The following is a 20,358-nucleotide window of genomic DNA, read 5'->3' as shown; positions in this document are numbered from 1 at the left end:
GCCTTGGATGCTTAAGTGGATTTGCAGTTTCTTAACTATATTGTTTAGTTGGCCTTACAAACCAGTTCATGGATTGTATTTCCAGAAGGTACTTATCCCCTAACAAGCTTTCCTTTACAGCCATTGCTGAAGGAAGTTACAATAACTGAATCATTTTCAATAGTAAAAGTACATTATTATTTTGATTTCAAAATTATTTCAAAAATATTCAAAATTATTGATCAGTTTTATTTCAACCACATAGTTCCAGGGAAAAGCACCACAATGAGAGTTTTAGCATTTACGTGACTTTATGTGACATTAAAGGACTTAGCATTTAAGTGACATTAAAGACTTCAATTATTGTTTTCCTCTTTGCTTAACTGAATGAGTAGGCACAGATAGAGCAGTTATCTATCTTTTTTGGGGCAGGGGAAGAGGGACAGAACTGCTACTGTTGAAATAGAAGATTTAAACAATTTCCAGGAAAACATGAGTAGTAAATTGCTCTTTGTCCCCTTCTGCTTGTTAAGAGCTATTTGAAAAGCACTGTGGGGTCTAGCTGAAACAGGGAGTGTACTTACAGAAGGTAAGATGGTGATCTAGATCTAGAATGTACTTTCATAAACAAGGGGGGGAAGCTATCTTGGATTTTTATTGATTTTTTTTATTATTATTATTTTTTAATTCTAGAGTAACCACTAATAAGTTGTTGCTGTCAATTATCATCATCCTGGAACTGGCCATCCTAGGAGGTGTGGTCTACTACAGATTCTTCCGCAACAGATGAATCTTCATGATGGAGATGAACTTTTCCACTGTTGAGGAACAGGATGGGCTGTCTGTTCCCTTTGATTGTCTGAGGATTGAACTGAGTGGTGAGACAGCACATTCACCTGAAACTGTAATGACACTAAAAAGACAGAGAATGGGAGTAAAAGGAAAATGCAGAGACAGACTTGAACTACCAGTAAGATTAATAAGAAGGTAATAAATATTTTATTGTCTCATTTTGTATATACTTAACTAAATGAATAAATTTTGGTATGTAATAAAGTAGCCACCAATCAATGGAAAAGCTAGTTTATTTAAAAATTGAGAAGTTAACAGTATTTGCCAAGTGTTGACAATCTATCCACTGAAGTGCCTCAGCCGAGCTCTGCAATGTCCAATATACCCACTGCTTTGGGTTCTTAAATCCTCACTTGCTCTTCACTGTCAGATTCATCTGGAGAACTGGGTGTTGGGAGTCCATCAAAAGCGGTGTGTGCTCCTTCTCTTGTCTGCCCAAAGCACGATGCTATCACATCAACTGCAAGACTAGCAGTTGCATTCACTGCTTCTTGAGAAGCTCCAAGCAATGGATTGACTTCAACCATGTCTACAGCTGAAAGCATTCCTGTGAAAATGATTCACAGCTTTGTTACTCTGACAAAGGGTACAATATCCTGCAAGGTCTCCTTAGTAGCCTTTTATTCATTGCAGCAAATCTGGTATTTGGGCTTGTGACCTACTCTACCCCTTGGACAAGTAAGATTGGCTCTCAAGTGAAGGATGAGGTTATTGTTCTCAGATGCCAGTTTGTGTTTTTAACTTCACCACTACCTCATCCATTCATGCTTTTAGCATTCAGAAAAACTAAGTTTGATTTTCCATACACATTCATGAGAGGAATGTTTTTTAATTTTGTTTTCTCCCAGTCCAAAAATGAGGGGATATAAAAAAAGATCTCACCTGCCATCCTATTCATGATTCTATTGACTCTAGTGTCTGGTTGTGATTTTTATTTCCTTCTTTTACTACAAATAACATTGTTTAAACACATTAAATAAAATCACCATGGCATAAGATGAAAAGTCCTCATATATCGAGTCAACTGCAGTATATTTTGTGAAAGCTTGATTTGTTAGCCTTGAATCTTAGAATGGGACTTCAGACTGTTTAAAGTTGTTTGCACCCATTTTTTTATTCTAGATCCCCATTTTTACATCTTACCTCATGTCTTTAGGATTAGGGGACAGTATTACACATTTCTGACATTAGTTGTTAATATATTGTGTATTTTATTTCCTTTTTGTAAGTTGAAGTTGTTGATGGTTAAGCTGCTTCCAACAACAAGGGTATTGCCCAACCATAGGACTACTTTTACCCTTGCTAAAGGCTGAATTGACTTTACAGGCACCTTGGCTTTGACTACATTTATCTTATGGAGTTATGCAGGAAAAACAACCACTATGAGCTCTATGTATCTTGTCCTGTCCTTGCTTAGCCCCATACTGCTGGTCAGCTCCTACCTGTGTTGTGTATTTCCTCTGTGATGTACATGCCTTCTCTGTAAGTTAATCCACCTAGAACAGGAGTCCCCGTTGCTGGAGCCAGTGAGGGATCGAAAGCATCAATGTCAAAACTCAGGTGAATTGGTCTCTGTCTCCTGAGACAAAATAAAACAAGAAAAGCAATCTCAGAACCTTAACTTCTTCTGCATGCATTTCCTACAGTCCAGGCTGATCAGCAAAGTAGCATTGAGCTCAGTGATGCTAAAGGCTTCCCCTATGCCCTATACCATGTCTCAGACATTTAGAAGGATTCTTTTTTTTAAATATCTTTGGACTCTGAAACATCTCTTAGCTCAGTACACATGGGGAAAACAGAAATTCCTCTTTCTAGTTTGACTGAGCATCTGCTCAGGTGTGATTTGGTTGAAGATAAGTACTTTAGTTCTAACCACTGTATCTGATATTTGTCTCCTTAGTTGGAAAAATGTAGAGAAATGTATGATACAATCCAGCCTTTTCTCCTTTTGTACAGAAAGCCAGGGTGAAAGGCTGAACCACTGATGTGCATGGCATCTAGGATGGAGGAAGCACCAAGCTTGAGGATTTCACTAACAGCTCAGCAAGATGAGCATTTTTCAGGTCCATAGTTGAAGACTGCCTCCAAACCATACCATGTAGCCTAGCTGATGAAGAAATAAAGGATAATTTCTAACCTAAAATGTTAGTTACTTACTATATCAAGTCTGCCAACTGATGACAGCTTAATAAATTGGACACTGCTTGTCACGAGTTATGTAAGTGTGTACTTCCAACTTACTGCAGATGCTCAGTAGGGAGAAGCATCTGGATTAGCATCTTTTTTACTTGGCACAGCTACAGCTAGGAAGGGTGAGCACACCTTTAGAAAACAACAGCATGCAGCACAGGTCCTAACCTGTGGTGAGAGGTTACCCTAACTCTGACCCTCTCCCTGTTCCTAGACTATCATGATACGCTCCCTGACTGGGTTCCCCAAACTTGAACAAGGTTAGCAAAGACAGCAGTAGTGAACTGCAGTAAGGGAGTGGTTACAGTGAACTTTACCAGCTGCACTGAAAGTAGCAGCCACTACCAGGACAGCATGGGTGAGCACAGTCTAAGGAGGACACCTTTAAATGCTTCCACCTCACAGCTAACAGCTGAATTCGATTTACTGTCAAGTTGCTATATTATTTTTTAAAGTGTAATGGGTATCCTGGACTCTGAGTTGATTCAAACATCAAACTGCAGAAAAATGCAGAATTCCTTAAAAAACAGAACCAAAATGTATAAAACAGAGCCCCAACTGTACTCACTAATGTAACCTGTGTCATAGCTTTTTGTCAAACACTGCAAAATGGTTGCAGTTCAAGATGTGGAAGTCGAGGACTAAAGACTTTGCAATTTACTGGACATTGTCACAGTTCTGTAAAGCTGCCTGACAGCAAGTGACCTTCACTTAAATAACTTTCAGGAAAGTAGATATTTAACAAGAGTAGTTTAAATCAGATAATAGTTTGTTACCTGCCCATCAGTTGTTCAAATGTTCTTTCCATAACTTTCCGAATTCCAAGGTGATCAATATCCCTCATGGAAAAATACTGGATGTCATACTTCTTCAAAATATAGCTGTTAAAATAATTTTTTAAAAACAATTGTTATCAGTCTAAGCTTAAATCTAGCAATGCTTGCGAACATGACTTCAAGCTCATGATTTCAGCCTTTACAAAAAACCCTTTAATCTAAACCAACTTACTATTCAGCAGGATCCACATCCCTCAAACCAATGTACACAATATCAGATGCTGAAAGACAGGGCTTTACCCAGGAAAAGCCAGGAAGTTGTGGTACCTGAAAGCAATGGTTTGGTATTACGTTAGTTTAATGACATATACAACAAAACTGTACTTAATGCTTCCCTCAGAACTTGGTATTTATTTATAACATCCTTTCTCTGTCTAAACAGAGAAACTTGAGAGTGGCATCCTGATGTAATCAGTCCTTACTTTCAACTCAGGTAAAGTAGTACAACTTTACCTGAGTTGAATGTTAATGGATGAAGTTTTTAACTCTTCTACATTCTCCAGTTTGAAGAGGAGGAGGAATAAAAAGCCCAAATCCACAAGCAGTAAGTAATTATCATCAGTGAGTGTAAGGGGGAATGATAAGAAACTAGATACCCAGATGCAGATCACTTACCCAGTGCATTTAATGGCAGCGATATGTAACTTACCCAGTATATCAGGCTTAAATGGAAAAATGAAAACCAAGGCACCTGTATGTTTTTAGGAGAACCACCAAAGTCATGGAAACTTTGTTCCAAAACCAGTATTAAGAATGGACAAATTCAAAGTAGGAAGTTAAAAACAAAAAAGATTTAAAAAAAGAGCAGGACAAGATGTTGGGCCTCCACAGTGGGCTACATCATACTGGTTTTAATACAGAACTGAAGAGAGCAGATCTAGGACAGCAACTGTAAGATTACAAGATCACAATTTTTCAGCTTTGGTAATTAAGTAGTCATGTTATGCAATATAGAAATCATTCAGTTAGTAATATCTACTAAGTTTAGGAGCGCTTTAAATTAACTCATGTTTCTCTTCTCTCAGCTCTGAAAATGGCTACAGCCAACACAGCTGTCACACAGCAAGGCAGTTTTGTTTCCCTCTTATACTTCTCAATTACTAATTTTATTCTAGTTACAATATTGGATTTGTTTTTGAAGGCTAACCCACACATAGCTATATTTAGTTACATTGGGATTAAACTGGCACAGATTATGAAAGTATTTGTTACTCTGGGGCAATGAATTCAGAAGAAGGATAAATGGAGACCGCTATGAAAAATAGTTCAGGTTTCCAAAATGAACAACCGCAAAACCCGTCACCACACCATAAACTGAGCATAGTATTGATAATATTGTCAGATACTCTCTAGTATCAATGATTCAGCAGATTTAATAATGCCAATTTTAAGTACACCTCTTTGACTGTACATAAATAAAACTGCCTTAACTGCCTTTGGCAGGCTGTGTTTTTGCTTTGTTGAAGTAGAAAAGGAGTTGCTGGTAGTAAAACCAAAGGTGCAGGCATTTTCACGGTAAGGTATTAATAGCAGTTTGTGAGTTTGAATGGTTCCAGGAGCCCTGAAGCAGTCAGGAAAGGAGGACAGTCAATTTTTTTGTCCCGTTATCGACTTAGCTGCTCTACTACATGAGAGTGAGAGAGTGAGCCACATGCACTTGTGCACACATATCATGGTTTGCTCCAGAAAGTCAAGGCAAGTATTAGCCAGACAAACTATTGGGCAGACTATTGGCAAATGATTGACCAGACAAGCTGAGGCACATTCTGCTACCGCTAAACAGTTGTTTAAAAATCTATATTGTTGTGGAAGCTTTGTGTACCAGCAGGATATATGTTGGGTTTCCTTCCTCTAAAGAGGGTAAGAAAACCCCCTGAGTGCACACACGTTTGTGTAGCTGCACACCCAGGTCAAGGGGCTTGTGTCAGATGCTTCTGCACAGCATCGTGACTGCTAGAATTTAGGTGGACTTGTGACACAGAACCAGCACCATGCTTGAATAGCTTGTCTCTAAGCATAGCCCAATCTTACTCTTTGTTTACTGCTGCCACTGGCAAGAGTCCTGCTCCCCCACTGACCCCAGAAAGCTCATAGTAATCTTTTAGCATGTTAAGGGTCAAGGGGAAATATAAAAAAAAATTACTGCTTTTCTGTGTTGCTCAAGAACTGGAGCTCAGCACACCAGAGATCAGTAATGGATACAGAGGAAGCCAATTTCTCCTTCTTCAGCTATCATAGAACAGTTTTGTTCTGTTCTCACCAAACTGTTCACCTTAGGTGAGCTCTAAAATTCACAAAAATTTCTCTTGCTCTTCCTTTGTCTCCTGCAAAAGTGGGTATAGTTGCCAAAAAGAAAAAAAATCACCCCCTTTAAACTTATGGGCAAGAAACTAGAAATACAGTAATCTTTTATATTAACCTTATGTTCTGGGAGTATTCCAAAAAGCCCCATTAATTTTGCATTACTTTGGGAATTCCAAATTGTATAGACCACACAAGAATTACTAGAAAGAAGAAAGTATGTAAAAACACCAAGTGACCTGTGGATGGAAATCATTCAAAAGAATTTGCAGGAGAAGAGCTTTACCATACAACTGCAGTATTGCCATGCTGAACGGGTACTCACACAGCAGTGTCTTTAGTAGCCATAAAGATTTTAAACATGCTTGATCTTGTTTGGAAGAGGCATACTTTCAGCAACACAGCACCCCCAAAATTTATCAGAGAGAAAAGAGAAATCTAACAGTAATAACTAGCAATGCAGAATGCCAGAATAAAGTGGCCAGGTTTTCTGCAGCTCCAGCATCCATTCTCAACATGCAGTTGCTGATCCTGCTCCCACTCTCCAGCCTAAGCTTCAGCAGAAGCAGATTGTTGTATTTAAGTCCCTACTGGAAAGGCCTTGGCTGCCACTGCCACGTCTTCAGCAGATGCTGTAGGTTCCTGAACAGGGCAATACAGCCAAGCCAGAAAGGGTTCACAGGCCACAGGTCAACCTACTGTTAAGCATCTTGACAGCAGCAAAAACAGGCCATGCACATTCCATGTGTCCCAGTCAACAGCTCTTTTTGATAAATTTGACCCCTTTCCAAGACTATCTCTTTAAAAGCACACTGAAAGCAGGTACAGCTGTTCTGATTTGTAATATTTGCCAGTGGAGACAACACCAGGGACTAGATTGTGCAGGAGCCGCCTTGTCAGGCCCCAAGGTTGTCAAAACATGGAGGAGCCAAACTAAGCAAAAGCAGCGTGCCAGGTATACAGGAACCAGCTGTCACTGGAGGTGAGCTCAGCACAGCTCTCACAGGCTGGCCTGGGGGGAGGCTCCTGCTCATTTGGTAGCAGTGCTGCCATTGCCCAGCCTGGGTGACAACCCCACTCATTCTGTAGAAGCAACACCACAGTCAGCTGCTGCATACAGCTGGTGTGAACTCTGGCTCACTGTACAGCCCACAAGGGGGCCAACATACAGGAAAGCTTTTTCTCATTCTTGTTTTTAAGTGTGTGTATCTATATTTACACGTGCGTGTGGCACTTGTGTGTACGTGTGCATGCGTGTGCACATGTACACACACAAAATACATGGTTTTTGTTGTGCTCAGATAGAAAAGGTCTGCATTTGCAACAGGTAAGAAAGTACCTCACACCAGAAATGGTAAAATGTTATGAGGATGCCATACAGGCTAACTGTACAACCAGGATACTTACTTTATCTTGAAGCTCTCTCAAGAGAAATGAGAGAGGTTGTCCATGGAGGCTTCCAGACTGAGTTGTGAGGGGCGTGTTGATATCAGCATGTGCATCCACCCAGATCACTCCAAGGTGTGGGCACTGCTGTGCATGGCCACTGACGGAACCAAGTGCCAAGCTGGAAGTACAGTAGCAAAGTCTTTAGTCACCATTTCTCCTTCAGAACAACTGCAAGGACAATGGGAAGTCTCTGCAACTTCAGTCAGCCATATTGTCATGTTTCCATACATCAGACAGGTGTGACAATTAAGGGTGCATCCCATACAAACTGCATGGCATGCCACTATCATGATTCCAGGAGACTCCCAAGTAACTCTACAGGACTATACTCTTAGTTCTCTCTGCTAAGAGAGAGCTCTTAGCTCTCTCTGCTGTCAGCCTTCCCACACTCTTAATTTTCACCTGCTCTAGATCCAAATGATCTAGAAAATCTAGTCTGCTATTCACCCATTTTTCATTCTAGTCATGACACCTCCACCCACAATTCATTCTTTCATGCCCTACCTTCTTCAACCAATTCTCAGGCCAAAGGTTAGTGAAAAAGAGGAAAAAGATTCACATGTTATAAGATCTATAACAAAATTGTCTGTATGCAGGCATTACAAACCTATCCTAAGAGCTGATAGGCAAAAGAGATATGTCACAAAACATTCAACAGTCAAGAAACTAAAGCAGTTGCTCTAAAGAAACCTGATGACACAAACTTTCCCAAACAGGAAAATCTCATTTGTATGTCTGCAGATCACTGACCAGTCTAGAACTAAGCAGAACTGTCTTAGATGGTCAGGTTTTTGTAACTGTCTTCTATGTTCCACCCTAAAAGCCCATACCCTATGGTATTGGAAGGAAATGACCCCAAATTGTAAGTCCCCTTCATTTTTAATTAAATTCTTACACTTCAAATGTCAACCTGCAGCATGAACCACTACTTGCTTTTAGTTCAGCTCACCTGTGATCACCTCCTAGAGTCACACATCTGTGTCCAGCAGCTACTGCTCTGCTGACAGCATCAGCCAGTACCTGGCTGGCCAAACCCACCGACCGGGGATACAAAACCAGGTTGTTGTACAGTTCATCGTTGGGAACTTGAGTGAAATCCAAATCTCCAAAGTCATGCACTTGGCATCCTGGGAACACAGCAGCAAAAGGAGAAAGTGAGTTACTTAGGTAAATTCCCAGAAAAATGTTCAAAATTTTCAAAATGAGAAAATTGATTGGGAAAGTATGAAAGGAAGAACGGGAAGGGAATGGATCCATTTGACTCTTTGCATGCCCTTGCAAACTGGCACAGCTTTCTAGATTAGAAAGCTTAAGACAACATTATCACTTTAGTGATAAGTTAACCTATGCCAGTCATAGAAAGTCACTTAGAAAAACGGTTTGGGTTTTTTTTAAATTATTTCTTGGCCATTTTTAACATGAAAAATTAAAGTTTGTATTGCCATCTTCCTTCCCATTTAGGTAGTAAACAGCCTTAAATGAGCTCAGCTGCTCAAAGATGCTTAGGACTACACGTTTCACTAACTACATCCAAGTCCTAACAGTTATTTTCCATTTTCAAGGCCCAAAAAAAATTCAGGCAATTGTATCACGAAGCTCCATCTTCAGATCAGTGTAAAACAAAGACCCAACCATGCCATCTTTCATTGCACTTTAAAGAATTGGTTAAAACTTTCAAGGCAGACCACACATAGCAGATTCTATGCAGGTGTGTTTAGAGAAGTATCAAGTGTTCAAGAATTTCTTTCTACTTTACCCTGCCATCCTCCCTGTTCCCATTGTACGGCAAAAAGACTTGGTTCAGCTTCTGAATAAAAAAAGCCATTAGTTTCCTAGGATCACATCAGGTTCATATACCTTAACATGTGGCTATGGTAGAGATAGATGGACAGAATTTTGGGGTCCAAAAGTCTGCGATCTTGTCCACTTTTTGTACACATGGTACTTTCATAACTTCCTCTCATTATTTTTATAGAAAAGCCTAATCTCTGTTAAAGACATTAGATGCCTTCAGGTTTTGTTACTATCTTCTTTACTGCTATCTACTATTTTGTTACTATCTTAGGGTTCATAAACCTTGTAGCAATTTCTTTTCTCAGCTTTGTGCATCGCTCCTCTTTAGGCCCACTGTTTTTATGTGCTTGCAGAGGACAGCTCAAATTTCCCAGGGTGATAAGGAATGTTTTCAGTCAACTATCCAAAGGCTATCTGATTAAGATACAGTTAATTTCAGAAGTACACGCTAATCCAACTCAAACATTAATATCTTCTCTTCCTACTATTTGTTTTAATTGTGCCTAGTGTTTTGAAAACTAAGATTAAATGACCTTAGGGCAAAGGGAAAGCTTAGTGAATAGATAGTATACAGACAAAAAAAATTCATAGTACGTGGTTAAACCATGTATCCCAAACTGATTAGAAGTGTGTATGCATGTGTGCACATTTTTTTTGTTTGATCAGATATTAGAGAGATGAAATCAGCATGCACTTTTGTCTTAATGCTTACCAAAGAAAAATAGTTCATGTCAAATTATTAATTATTGACGTATTCTCTTAGCTTCTATTTACACTCTCAGATATTAGTCCAAAACTTAAAGATCTGAATTGTTTTCCATTTCATCTGCCTGCTTGCATGTAGTTTTGATTTAAGAAATAAAAAACTTAAACTTTTTCAACTACATTATTTTGCACAACACAGAAATTGCTCAATGAACAGATGTGCTGTAGTGCACTGCAATGTTGTGGATCTTGCTGTTATTTGGCAATCAGTGAAAGATTTTATGATGTACCTGACCAAGCAATATCCTCTTACTTTCTTTGTAGTTGGGGCAATAAGATACTAACACTTATAAATGAACAGCTTTCTAAATCCGCACAGAAAGTTAAGATGAAGAATATATGGGGCCTTTTAAAAGACAGTAGATGTAAGTCCTGAAAGCTAGAGAAAGCTGTGGGCAGATAGAAAAGCCAGCTTCCTTACATTCATTAGAAAGCACAGCATCCACACCATTTGTTAGATTAGGTCTAGCAAGAACTGAAGTTCTTTTAAAATGAAACTGTACCATACAGTACTTACAGAGTAAACACCACAGACATTTTGCTAGTAACTAAATAATATGAAATCAAATGTGATCAAGTCTTTTGTTCACACTTTCAAGCTGTAACAGAAATTACACTCAAATGAAAAATATATTCTGTTTGATCCATTAGTCAATTATCAACAGCACATAATTTATAACACAGACAATTTATAACAACCAAATCCATACAAGTCAGCTCCATCAGCACTCTAGCTTAAGAGGAGATCCCTTTCCCTTTTTGAAGTGAGAGAAACAAAAAAGCAGGCCTGAATAGTCTATTTCTATTACAGGAGCGTGAAAGATATCAGGGAGATAAAGGTGCAATCTGAGTATGAACACACAGTATAGTTTCATAACTAAGATGCACATATACACAACAGTCCTGTCAGTATGAATGACCAGCACCCTCTCTTCTATGGCTTAGGAGTGCAATCCCCCCTCTGACTGAGTTTCATCAACAGCGCTGCCTGGTGGCATATTTCAGCCAAAAATTAATAAATTAGATTGAAATAGTTTGTACAGTAGATCATTCCTAGGTTAACTTCTTTTGACCAGCACAGGTTAGGGAAAGGTCACACAGGCATTCAACCAGCAGACCAGGGGATGGACAGCAGTCATTTATCTGGCATGCACAGCCAGAACCAGAACCTTACCTGTATTAGGTAAAAGAAATCCACATTTTTCCTACTTAGAAGCCTTACTCAGACTTAAAGAAAAAAAAAAAAAAAGGTAGAAATACTAATTAAGAACATACTTAAGAAAATAAAGCTCCCTGCTTGCCTTTTCAAATAAGTTAGTGATGTAGTACTGAGGCTCAACTCGATGCTTATAACGGGCATAAGATGTCATACAGCTTTGCTAAAAGGCAAGGCTAAAGATCACTTCCTATCATCTTAAGCAAAATACACACAGTAGGCAGCAGTTACTACAGTAATTTCCTTGCACAGATTTAGAGACAACTTTCTTCTGTAAAAACAGGTGGCATTTAACTGGAAAACATCTGGGCAGCAGCAGGGAAAGCCTCCCCTCTAGTCCTCTTCTACTAGGAAACTGCACCAGTGACAGATGCAGCAAACTGACAGTAGAAGATTCAGCTTTCCAAATCCAGGCTGTCTGCTGACATTGTCCCATGGCACCCTCCTGTAACAAATATAACAGCTCTACAAGGCAGCAAATGGGAACTGGAACAAAACTACATGGAACATGATATAGAAATGGTCTCCCGACACTGCCAGTTTGCACTGGATCTTTGTGAGCTGGACATTTTAAAAAGTCCTAAATTAATGGGAAAAGTAAATCTTTCCTCTTCAGGGTGAACTACTTCAAAAGAATCTGGAAATCTCAGGTAATAGACCTTACTTCATACTATGTGTTATATAAAGCTGTTTACATGAAAGCATCACTCCTGCAAACTGTTTTCTCAGATTATAGACCAATTTATCAAATCACCAGACACAGAAAGGCTTTTTCAGAAGCAATGACTATTATGAACAATGTTTATAGACAAACTTAACATTTTACTTCCTGTGAACAAAACAAAGTTAACATCCTTTTCAGTGTAAGTCTATTGGCTTATGGTGCAGACTTTATAATCCTTTCTCAGAAACACTGTCAAAATGTTACACAACAGCAAACAAATGGCTCAATTCATTATGAGCAGTGCATTCTGAAGGGTTTTTTTTAAAGACAGTTTAACCATCCAGCATTATCCAGGGCGTGTGTGCGTTAAAACTATACAAAGTGCAAAGTTAGGCTAGCAACTAGGTTAGCAAGGTTCTTATTACAAGAGACTCAGAGTTCAGCAGCGTAGTTTAATCACAGCCTTCTTGCTTGGAAGTTCATTACACAGCGTCTAATTTTCTTTAAACTGAATATGTATCTGCTGGAAGAAATCTCCTACTGGATACAGACATTGGTTAAATAAGTTTCTGTCATCTCTAAAATTTCACTTCCTAAAAGGCAAGTTCTTGTTTGAGCAATTCCCACCCATTTGGAATTTTGAAAGGTCTGGTTTAAGACAAAGTTTCTGTAGTGTATGATTTAAAAGGCTTCAGCTCATACAACAGTAACTAGCAAACCCAATTCCAACTGCTACCATAAGTCTCTAGTCTCAGGTTGTCCCTTGTATGAAATGAGGAAAAAAAGTATTTTGCCAACCCCAAATCAAGCAGCCACCTCATTTCCCTTTGAAAACTGCTTGTAACTTTAATCTCTTATGAAATCCAGTGCATTTGACCTGAAGAGGTCTTCAAAAACGTCAGTATCAGCTGTTGGGAAACGTTTGCACTGTGGCTTGCATCAGAGAGAAGGGTGTAGCTATTGCGTCTGCCACATGACCAAACCCTGTTCTAATTCCCTGTTCTAACTAACAAGTTCTAATTCCCTTCAAATAAGCTTAACCCAGAAGCAGTTCCTGATAACTAGAGCACAGTGGGGCACTTATAGCCACAGGGAATCATAATGCCCAAACAACTTTCCTCAGCAAAAAGCTATAGGTTGCTACAGAAGTAAGTAGTTATTATATTAGTTAACCCAGACAGGTAACACTTGAGAGGAAGGGAGAGCAGAATATATCAGAGGTTACTGAAGTTGTCTTCCTCCCTCTTAACAGCTGCAAGAAACTAACCACTAATCTAATCACTTCACTTCTTCCTATTCAAATGAAACTTAACTCATTACCTAAGTTTTCCCTCTGTCATCTCTCTTTGTGCCCCTCCCCAATAACTCCACTCCTTCAATACCATTCATAGTAGTAAAAATAAAACAGCATGGGATCTGAATTTACTCCAATCCAGAGAGAATTATGTATGTGCAGAAATTCAGCTGTCATGTATTAAAACTAATTTTATAATATAAAAGTATCAAGGATGAAGGGCATCACCATAAACCCAAAGAAATACAAAACCCCCAAGAGCTCTGTTCATTGGTCCTTGAATCTAGTCTCCCTTTATTGAAAGATTAGAAAGAAATAATCAGTTCAGGTTTCCTGATCTTCATCAGCATAGCTTAATTTTTTAGATGTATTTAAACTAAACTGATACACGGAACAATTACATTTAAAGCACCAAGTGACATTTACCCCAAATTAACAAAGTTTCTTTTAAAGCCAACTTCATAGATAATTCATAACCTCGACTGTGCATCAGCCAATCAATGACTGACACAAAGCTTTTTGTTCCAAAGCAAAACCAAGCAGATTTACACTCCATCAGTGTGGGGAAGGGAAGATAATCAGAATCAACCTACTGCAAGGACTGCTGACTCTTTACATTTTCACTGTTGGCATTTTTCTTGTAACTTCAAGGCTAGTTGTTATCATGCAAATATCAAGGGGTACAGCATTCAAAAGGGTAAACCATAACTGCTATCAGAGCACACTTCTCCAGCTCTAGAAGCTTAGCTTCTCATGCTCAAGGCAAGCTAGCAGATGAGGTCTGTGGGGAAGCAGTAACCTAAAAACAGCCTCAGTAGAGGCCTTCCCAAAACAGCTCTCCTCCAAAACTCCAGCAGGGCTCCTTCTGCCTGCCTGGTCATCAGAGCTGGTTCCTGGCTGCCTTCCCTCATGGAGTGGAGCAGCACCTGCCCTGATGCATTCTGACAACTGGCATAATTTCAAAGATTCATTGCAAATGAACCAGCCCATTTGGCTGTGCTTTGATTTTTGACAAACCACTGGTCTTTGAAGCTAACCAATCATGGCTAATCCACATTTGAGAAGTAAACAAGAATGAGAGTGTCTTGGATCTTTATCTATCCCTGTATATGAAAAAAAAAAAAGATGTAATTTATTCTAGTTCCAAAAATAAGCTACGGTACTACATAAGCATGTTTTACTGCTATTATTAAACAGAAGTGTTTAGGCATGCTTGTGTCTAAGGGAAAGAAAGGAAAGAGAAGAGGACTGCCATTTACCCTTTCTGTTTCAGGGGAAAAAAGTGGGGAGGGAGAGAGCATGCATGGGTAAAAAAAGTTTATTCCTATTTCTGCTTTGTAGGGCAGAAGACTTAGCTGTTAGTCTAACCTCTTCATGCTATATCCAAAATAATTTTTTCCCTGAGAATGTCCCTAGCAAATGAATACTTAGCTTTGATAGTACTGACAACAGATGCAATCAGGAAAAAAAAATACAAGCAGTAGCATTTCTTATCTCAGCAATGCAGAGATCTAACTAAACAACATGTTGCTTAAGTGCCAGCACTTGTTTAAAATTTTGTCTGTCTCCCATTTCAACTTCATCAACAGCAGAAAATGTGAGGACAGTCTAAAAGAGCCAGATTGTGATGCTATCTACACAATGAATTTAGACTTTATTGGAATTCTACAGATTAGAGATATCTGACTAATGTCTTTACAAGCCTAAAATACTGAGTTTTTAAGAGAAACAGCTGAGGTAAGAGCTAGTGCTAAACTAGAATCTAATCCAAGAACACTGCATTCCTGACAAATCTTGTTTCTAACATAAATGGGTCTTTGTCAAACTACAGACTGTAAATGCAATCTTAAATATACGCAAGCAGAATAATACAATTATCAAATTCTTCAGGGATACAGGCAGCTCTTTAAACACATATTTACTGGATGGACTGATGAAAATTATTTTCCCAACAATGCAGCTGTAACTCTTGGCACTGTACATGTGCTGAACCCCACCACCTGTATGCATAATTGGTACATAATCAAAAAACTGCTTATCTTCCTCCTAAACTCTTCACCCAAGAAGATTTAGGTGGAAAAAGAGGAAATATATATAGAATAAGCTGCTTCATGATTTACTGTTAAGACTGAAACTAACCATATGGGCTATGTTGGTGAGACAACAAAGTTGAATTCTGTTTTTGGCATCAGATGTCAACAGGAGTCCAATGGTTTTGGGCAAAGCAGGAGCATAACTCCAGTGACATGGGAATTAGCAGCCCCACTCCTCTTTTAGAGGAGGTTACTCCTTTCTGAGTCAATATACTGACCTCATGAAACCTATTGCTCCCAGAGAAGAACTTTTTCTGGCCAAACAAAAGAATAGTGAGATGACGGTCATTCTCTGTGACAAATCTAGTTCTACTCTGTGTGTAAGCCACATGTCTCTGCAGTCCACCAACTTGTCAAGCCAGCAACTCAAATCCAAACTTTGTTAATCGATTCTATAGTAATCCAAGCCTGACTAAACTCAGCAACCCAGCTGTATCCAGCTCTAAATAAAGAAAAAAAAATTTAATCCAACAATCAGCAATAGCCAACATACAAGAATGAATACTTGGGAAGAAATCATACTAAAGCTGTTCCCATGTTAGCAAGAGCAGAGGTGCTCTAAGTCACATCAGGTGCTACAGAAGACACAGCAGCTATCCATTATGTAAAAAAATTTGAGAAAGATCCTTCTTTCCTTCAAGTAAGAGGACTAGGCAACACTCTGGATTAAAGTTTGGTTAGATACTCTGCCTAATCTGCAGCAAACAGGAGAGGTCCAAGAAATTCTTACTTTAAAAAACTTCATACTTAGCACCTTCTATAGCTTAGGTCAAGTCCATCTGTCACTTATCTTCCCCACTCCTTCCCACCAAAAGTCCAAGAGACTTCACATACTGCACCTATTTCTGTTTACTGTCAGAGCAAACAGCCCTACATGCTTTTCTCCCCCATGCCAAGGAGTTATGGGTCTCTATTTCCACGTAGCACTTTTACTTCTTTGGCAAGATGGAAGGGTCCTTTAAGGTGATAATATTTTAGTTTCCCTTAGGAGAAGAACAAAGCCAACAGACAAACATCGCCAAGGTGAATAAAAATTCCCACAGGCATAGTCAGTTATATCTTAAATTATCCCTGCTAGACTTGCACACCCACTGTTTTTGGCTTGGGAGCTGGACTCTGCTACAGTAACTCTCTTCCCGAGTACACCTCCAGCTACTACCAACACGTAACAGTGTTCTCTCTGCTTCTAACAAGGGGATAAAAGTCAAGTTGGTGGCTCAGATTCATCTCTGACAGTCTGGTGCAGACTAATGATAACATCTGCCTCAGAGCTCCCTCCTCGTATTTCAGCCTAAGCATAAACAAGCCATTCATAGGCAGTCACTACTTGAGGCGGTGAAGAAGTTACCATACCATGTAGGTATAGTCACACAATCTTTCAAGGGAGGGATCCCCCCGCCCCCCAAAAACAGAAAACAGAATAGTAGCTCAGAACACTGCAATAAGACTATGAAAGAACAGAAATTAGGATAGGGTGAAAGGAACAACAAAATCACTTCCCAAATACATCAGCAAGTGAAATCAAAGTGCAAAACAATGTAAAAAGAGGAAACAGAAATATCTCACTCTCTCAGATGTGGCTTTAGCACTATAAACTGAAGTCACTGAATCAGGCACACATGCATATGAAAAGCCATGTAGCTGCTCCATATTAAAAGTAACAAACACAGTACATGCATCTCATGCTACCTGTTAGAGGACACTCCAGAGCCCATTCATTTTATACAGGTCGAATTGAACTTGAATTACGAATGGAAAATTAATAAATCAAACTTTAAAATTCCAGGCAAACAGAAGAGTCTGATCACCAGAAATCTCTTCCACTTGAAACAAAGCAAGAGAAATGTTGACAGTTACTGTTAATACAGAGTTTTCATTACAGGAACACTGCCTGTTTCCTCCCTCTATACTTCTTTAGACTGCCCAGAATCCACCCTCGCTCTTCTACTGGGAAGCATCATTCCACATCTGACCTCACGCCTGGTTCCAAACTTGAAATGACAAGGAAAATCAAAGTTATAGCATTCTCTCAAATCTGAGGAGGGAATGAGGGCATGCAACAACACTTTCCATATGCACACACACACACCATAGACCCTATGGTCACAAATGCTTCAAAATCAGCCAATTTGACAAAGACCTCTATCTTAGATAAATGTTATTTCTTTTTAGTGGAGAAACGTGGTCTGCTGCAGTATAAGTTGCCTGTTCCTGGGAAACAATCAAAATCTCATGAAAATTATTAACTCTTGTAACAAAACAGATAAATAGAACATCCAAGTTAATAATGAGAATAATACTGTGGCTCCATTGCCTTCTTCAGAGTATGAGAAGAAAATTATAGTGTTAGAAAGACAAAGCAGCTAAAGTTTTACTGCCACTTCAGCATACCACAGGACTCCAAGTAATGGCACTATCATCACAGTACGACAGCCAAAGCTATGCTGCCAACTCAAGAAAGAAAAATAAACAGCCCCCACACAAAACCAAGCATTTGTTAAGTAAGTTTCCATGAACAACATATGTGTACAATAGAAAAGGCTACATGTCCTCCTCTATCCACCACCCTATCCTCAAGCAAATTGTCTTTGTTCTGTAAACCATTCCTCTGTGCATGCTGGTGACTGCCACTGTTTCAGGATGGGTCCTCACAGTAGAACCTGTTCTTTAAAGAGCTGCAGAGATTTAAGCAGCAGTAGACCAACTCCAGCTGACAAAAACAGACCAACCCTACCCCAGTGGAAGAACATACCAGCAATAGGAAACTGCAGTTGCAGAAGGAAGAAATTGTAAGGGAACAGCAACAAAATATCTCCATGTGCATTACTGACTGATGAGCAAACAGTCTATAAGCAACCAAACAGTCAAAGTATTTTTCACCTTCCACTTTTTTTTTTTTTTTAGTTTAGCTTGCTTCATTTCTATCCCCACAACATTTTGTCACTGGAATCCAGAAAAAACTTGAATTCTCTTTTCTTTCTATCTTCTACAAGTTCCTTTGAAGTGAGCTTATGTCATGCAAATGAGAGGGCTTTTTCTCCTAGTTTTTAAATTTGTCGGGTTTTGTGGTTTTTTCGTTTTTTTGTCTGCTAAAGAATTCTTACAAAATGGAAATATTAGCTCTGAACCACTTGAAAGAGAACTCCAAGCCTTCCATTATAAAAGTCTGTTATTAATATGAAATAAACTGTTGCCTACAGTCTTATTTTGAGTAACATCCTCCTTTCAAATCTGGTAACTTGCTAGTTTTAAATAAACTCTAAGCTCAGTAACTATTCCAGTATATAAAACCTCTTTTAGATGCCCTCTTCAACATTTTCTGAGCTTACACATCATGCTCAGTAGAATTCAAATATTGCCAAGGACAGCATGTGTCTCTACTTTGCACAAAACAAGACAGGAAGGGAATGCCTACTCATCTCATTGCAAATTGGGACTTTTCAACTTGTGAATCACAAGATATGCAGGATAAGCCTACAGGATTTACCAGAATAAGGACTACACATAATAACTGCTTTTGTTTTGAAGAGATTTTAAAATTCAGAATAAAATCGCTAGAGGATTATTAGGATTATTATCTCTGTATGCATCTTAACTCCACTGACTAACCACACAGAGAGCAGATAACAGTTCTTTCTGTGGTCCAGCCCTGCAATCCATCCCCATCATACAGTTTTCAGTTAACACTTCTTAGGTTAAAGATTCTCCAAGAGAGAGTTCGGCTTTACAAGTTTCTATCCCTCATGTCCTGTTTCTAATAAACTGTGATACAGTTTTCTGCAGGTCTCAGCTTGTAGAAGGATTAGATGGAGAAGCTGAATCACAAATAAGTGCATGGGTTTCCTTGCACAAAAAGACCAGAAACTCTCAATTCACAAAGTGGTATTTGCAAGTTTTCAAAGTAAAGCTGCAGGCAAGACCTCATACACAAAACTGCAAATTTCTCCAGAAAGCTCTGAATTTCATCACCTAAAAGCATACAAGCATTTTAGGAACAAGCTACGTAGCTGGTAATGTACATGGGAGAGAAAAAAAAAAAAAACAACGAAAGAAAATCCAAACCCCCCCACCTATACAGTGTGAGAAACAGAGGATCTCGTCAGGGGTTCCTTTGCTGGATGCACAGAGCGCACACAGCGTTTCGAACGGCCTCTGGCTTCTCCAGCTTTCCGGGAGTCACCACGGGAACAGCACACGCCCCATGTGCCGGTGCAGCGCTCGTTGTGCGGCACAGCCGCTCCCGGCTCCCCGCTGCTCCCGAGCAGCCGGAGCGCATCGCTCGGGGAGCCGGAGCATCGGCCTCTCTTTGTTCTAGGGGACCCCGCGAGGCCCCGGCGCGACTCCGCCGGGTGCGGAATGCGACAAAGCCTCTCCCTCCCGGCACCGCGGCCAGGCTGCGGGTATCGCCGGCCCCAGGGCACGGCGGGTTCCGGGAGGGACTGGAAGCGGGACCCGTCTCCCCGCACCCCGCAGCGATGCGGGTGAGTCACGCTTTCCCGAAAGGGAAGGGGGGCGATGCGGGCATCCCCGCAGTCCCCGCCGCCACCCCCGCCCCGCCGCGCCGCGCGGTGCCTCACCGAGCCCGGCCAGCCGCTCCACCAGCCCCGCGGCGCGGAGGGTCGCGGGGCCGTGGTCCACTCCCCGCCGCTTCTGCGAGACAAAGAGAAGGGGAACGCGTCAGACAGCGCTGCCCGCAGCCAGGCGCCCCGCGCCCCCCGCCCCGCGATGCCCCGCGGTGCCCCTCGATGCCCCGCGATGCCCCGCGATGCCCCTCGATGCCCCGCGATGCCCCGCGATGCCCACCTGCCCCCGGGACAGCGGCGCTCCCACCAGCGCCACGGAGCGCGCGCGCCGGGGCGGCTGCGACGCCGCGTCCGCCCGCGTGCGCAGGAGCCGCGCGAGGCCGCCGCGTAGGGACATGGCGC

General features: G+C 40.5%; 2 protein-coding genes across 5 annotated transcripts in view; one reads left to right on the top strand and one right to left on the bottom strand.

The window, feature by feature from the left end:
* VTI1B (vesicle transport through interaction with t-SNAREs 1B) overlaps positions 1 to 2,974 on the top strand; it is a 14,985-nt gene extending 12,011 nt beyond the window's left edge. For 2 of the 4 annotated variants that reach the window (XM_032690316.1, XM_032690315.1), the window contains one exon: positions 673 to 1,057. In XM_032690316.1, the coding sequence (XP_032546207.1) occupies positions 673 to 769 (97 nt within the window). In that variant the 3' untranslated portion in view covers positions 770 to 1,057. Of the gene's footprint in view, positions 1 to 672; positions 1,058 to 2,787 lie in introns of those variants that run through there. The other 2 variants (XR_004357527.1, XR_004357528.1) reach the window with 2 other exon arrangements.
* On the bottom strand, positions 956 to 20,358 carry ARG2 (arginase 2). The gene is made up of 8 exons (XM_032690313.1): positions 20,237 to 20,358; positions 20,011 to 20,083; positions 8,557 to 8,734; positions 7,566 to 7,725; positions 4,030 to 4,124; positions 3,798 to 3,902; positions 2,274 to 2,410; positions 956 to 1,378 (listed from the first exon to the last, which is right to left on the bottom strand). The coding sequence occupies exons 1-8, from the start codon at positions 20,351 to 20,353 to the stop codon at positions 1,173 to 1,175; spliced, it is 1,071 nt and encodes a 356-aa protein (XP_032546204.1). The 5' UTR covers positions 20,354 to 20,358; the 3' UTR covers positions 956 to 1,172.

The sequence above is a fragment of the Chiroxiphia lanceolata genome, chromosome 6 (genome assembly GCF_009829145.1).
Source record: "Chiroxiphia lanceolata isolate bChiLan1 chromosome 6, bChiLan1.pri, whole genome shotgun sequence".
In the NCBI taxonomy this organism is placed as follows: Eukaryota; Metazoa; Chordata; class Aves; order Passeriformes; family Pipridae; genus Chiroxiphia; species Chiroxiphia lanceolata.
The sequence above is the reverse complement of the archived record's forward strand: the minus strand, read 5'-3'. Positions and strand labels throughout refer to the sequence as shown.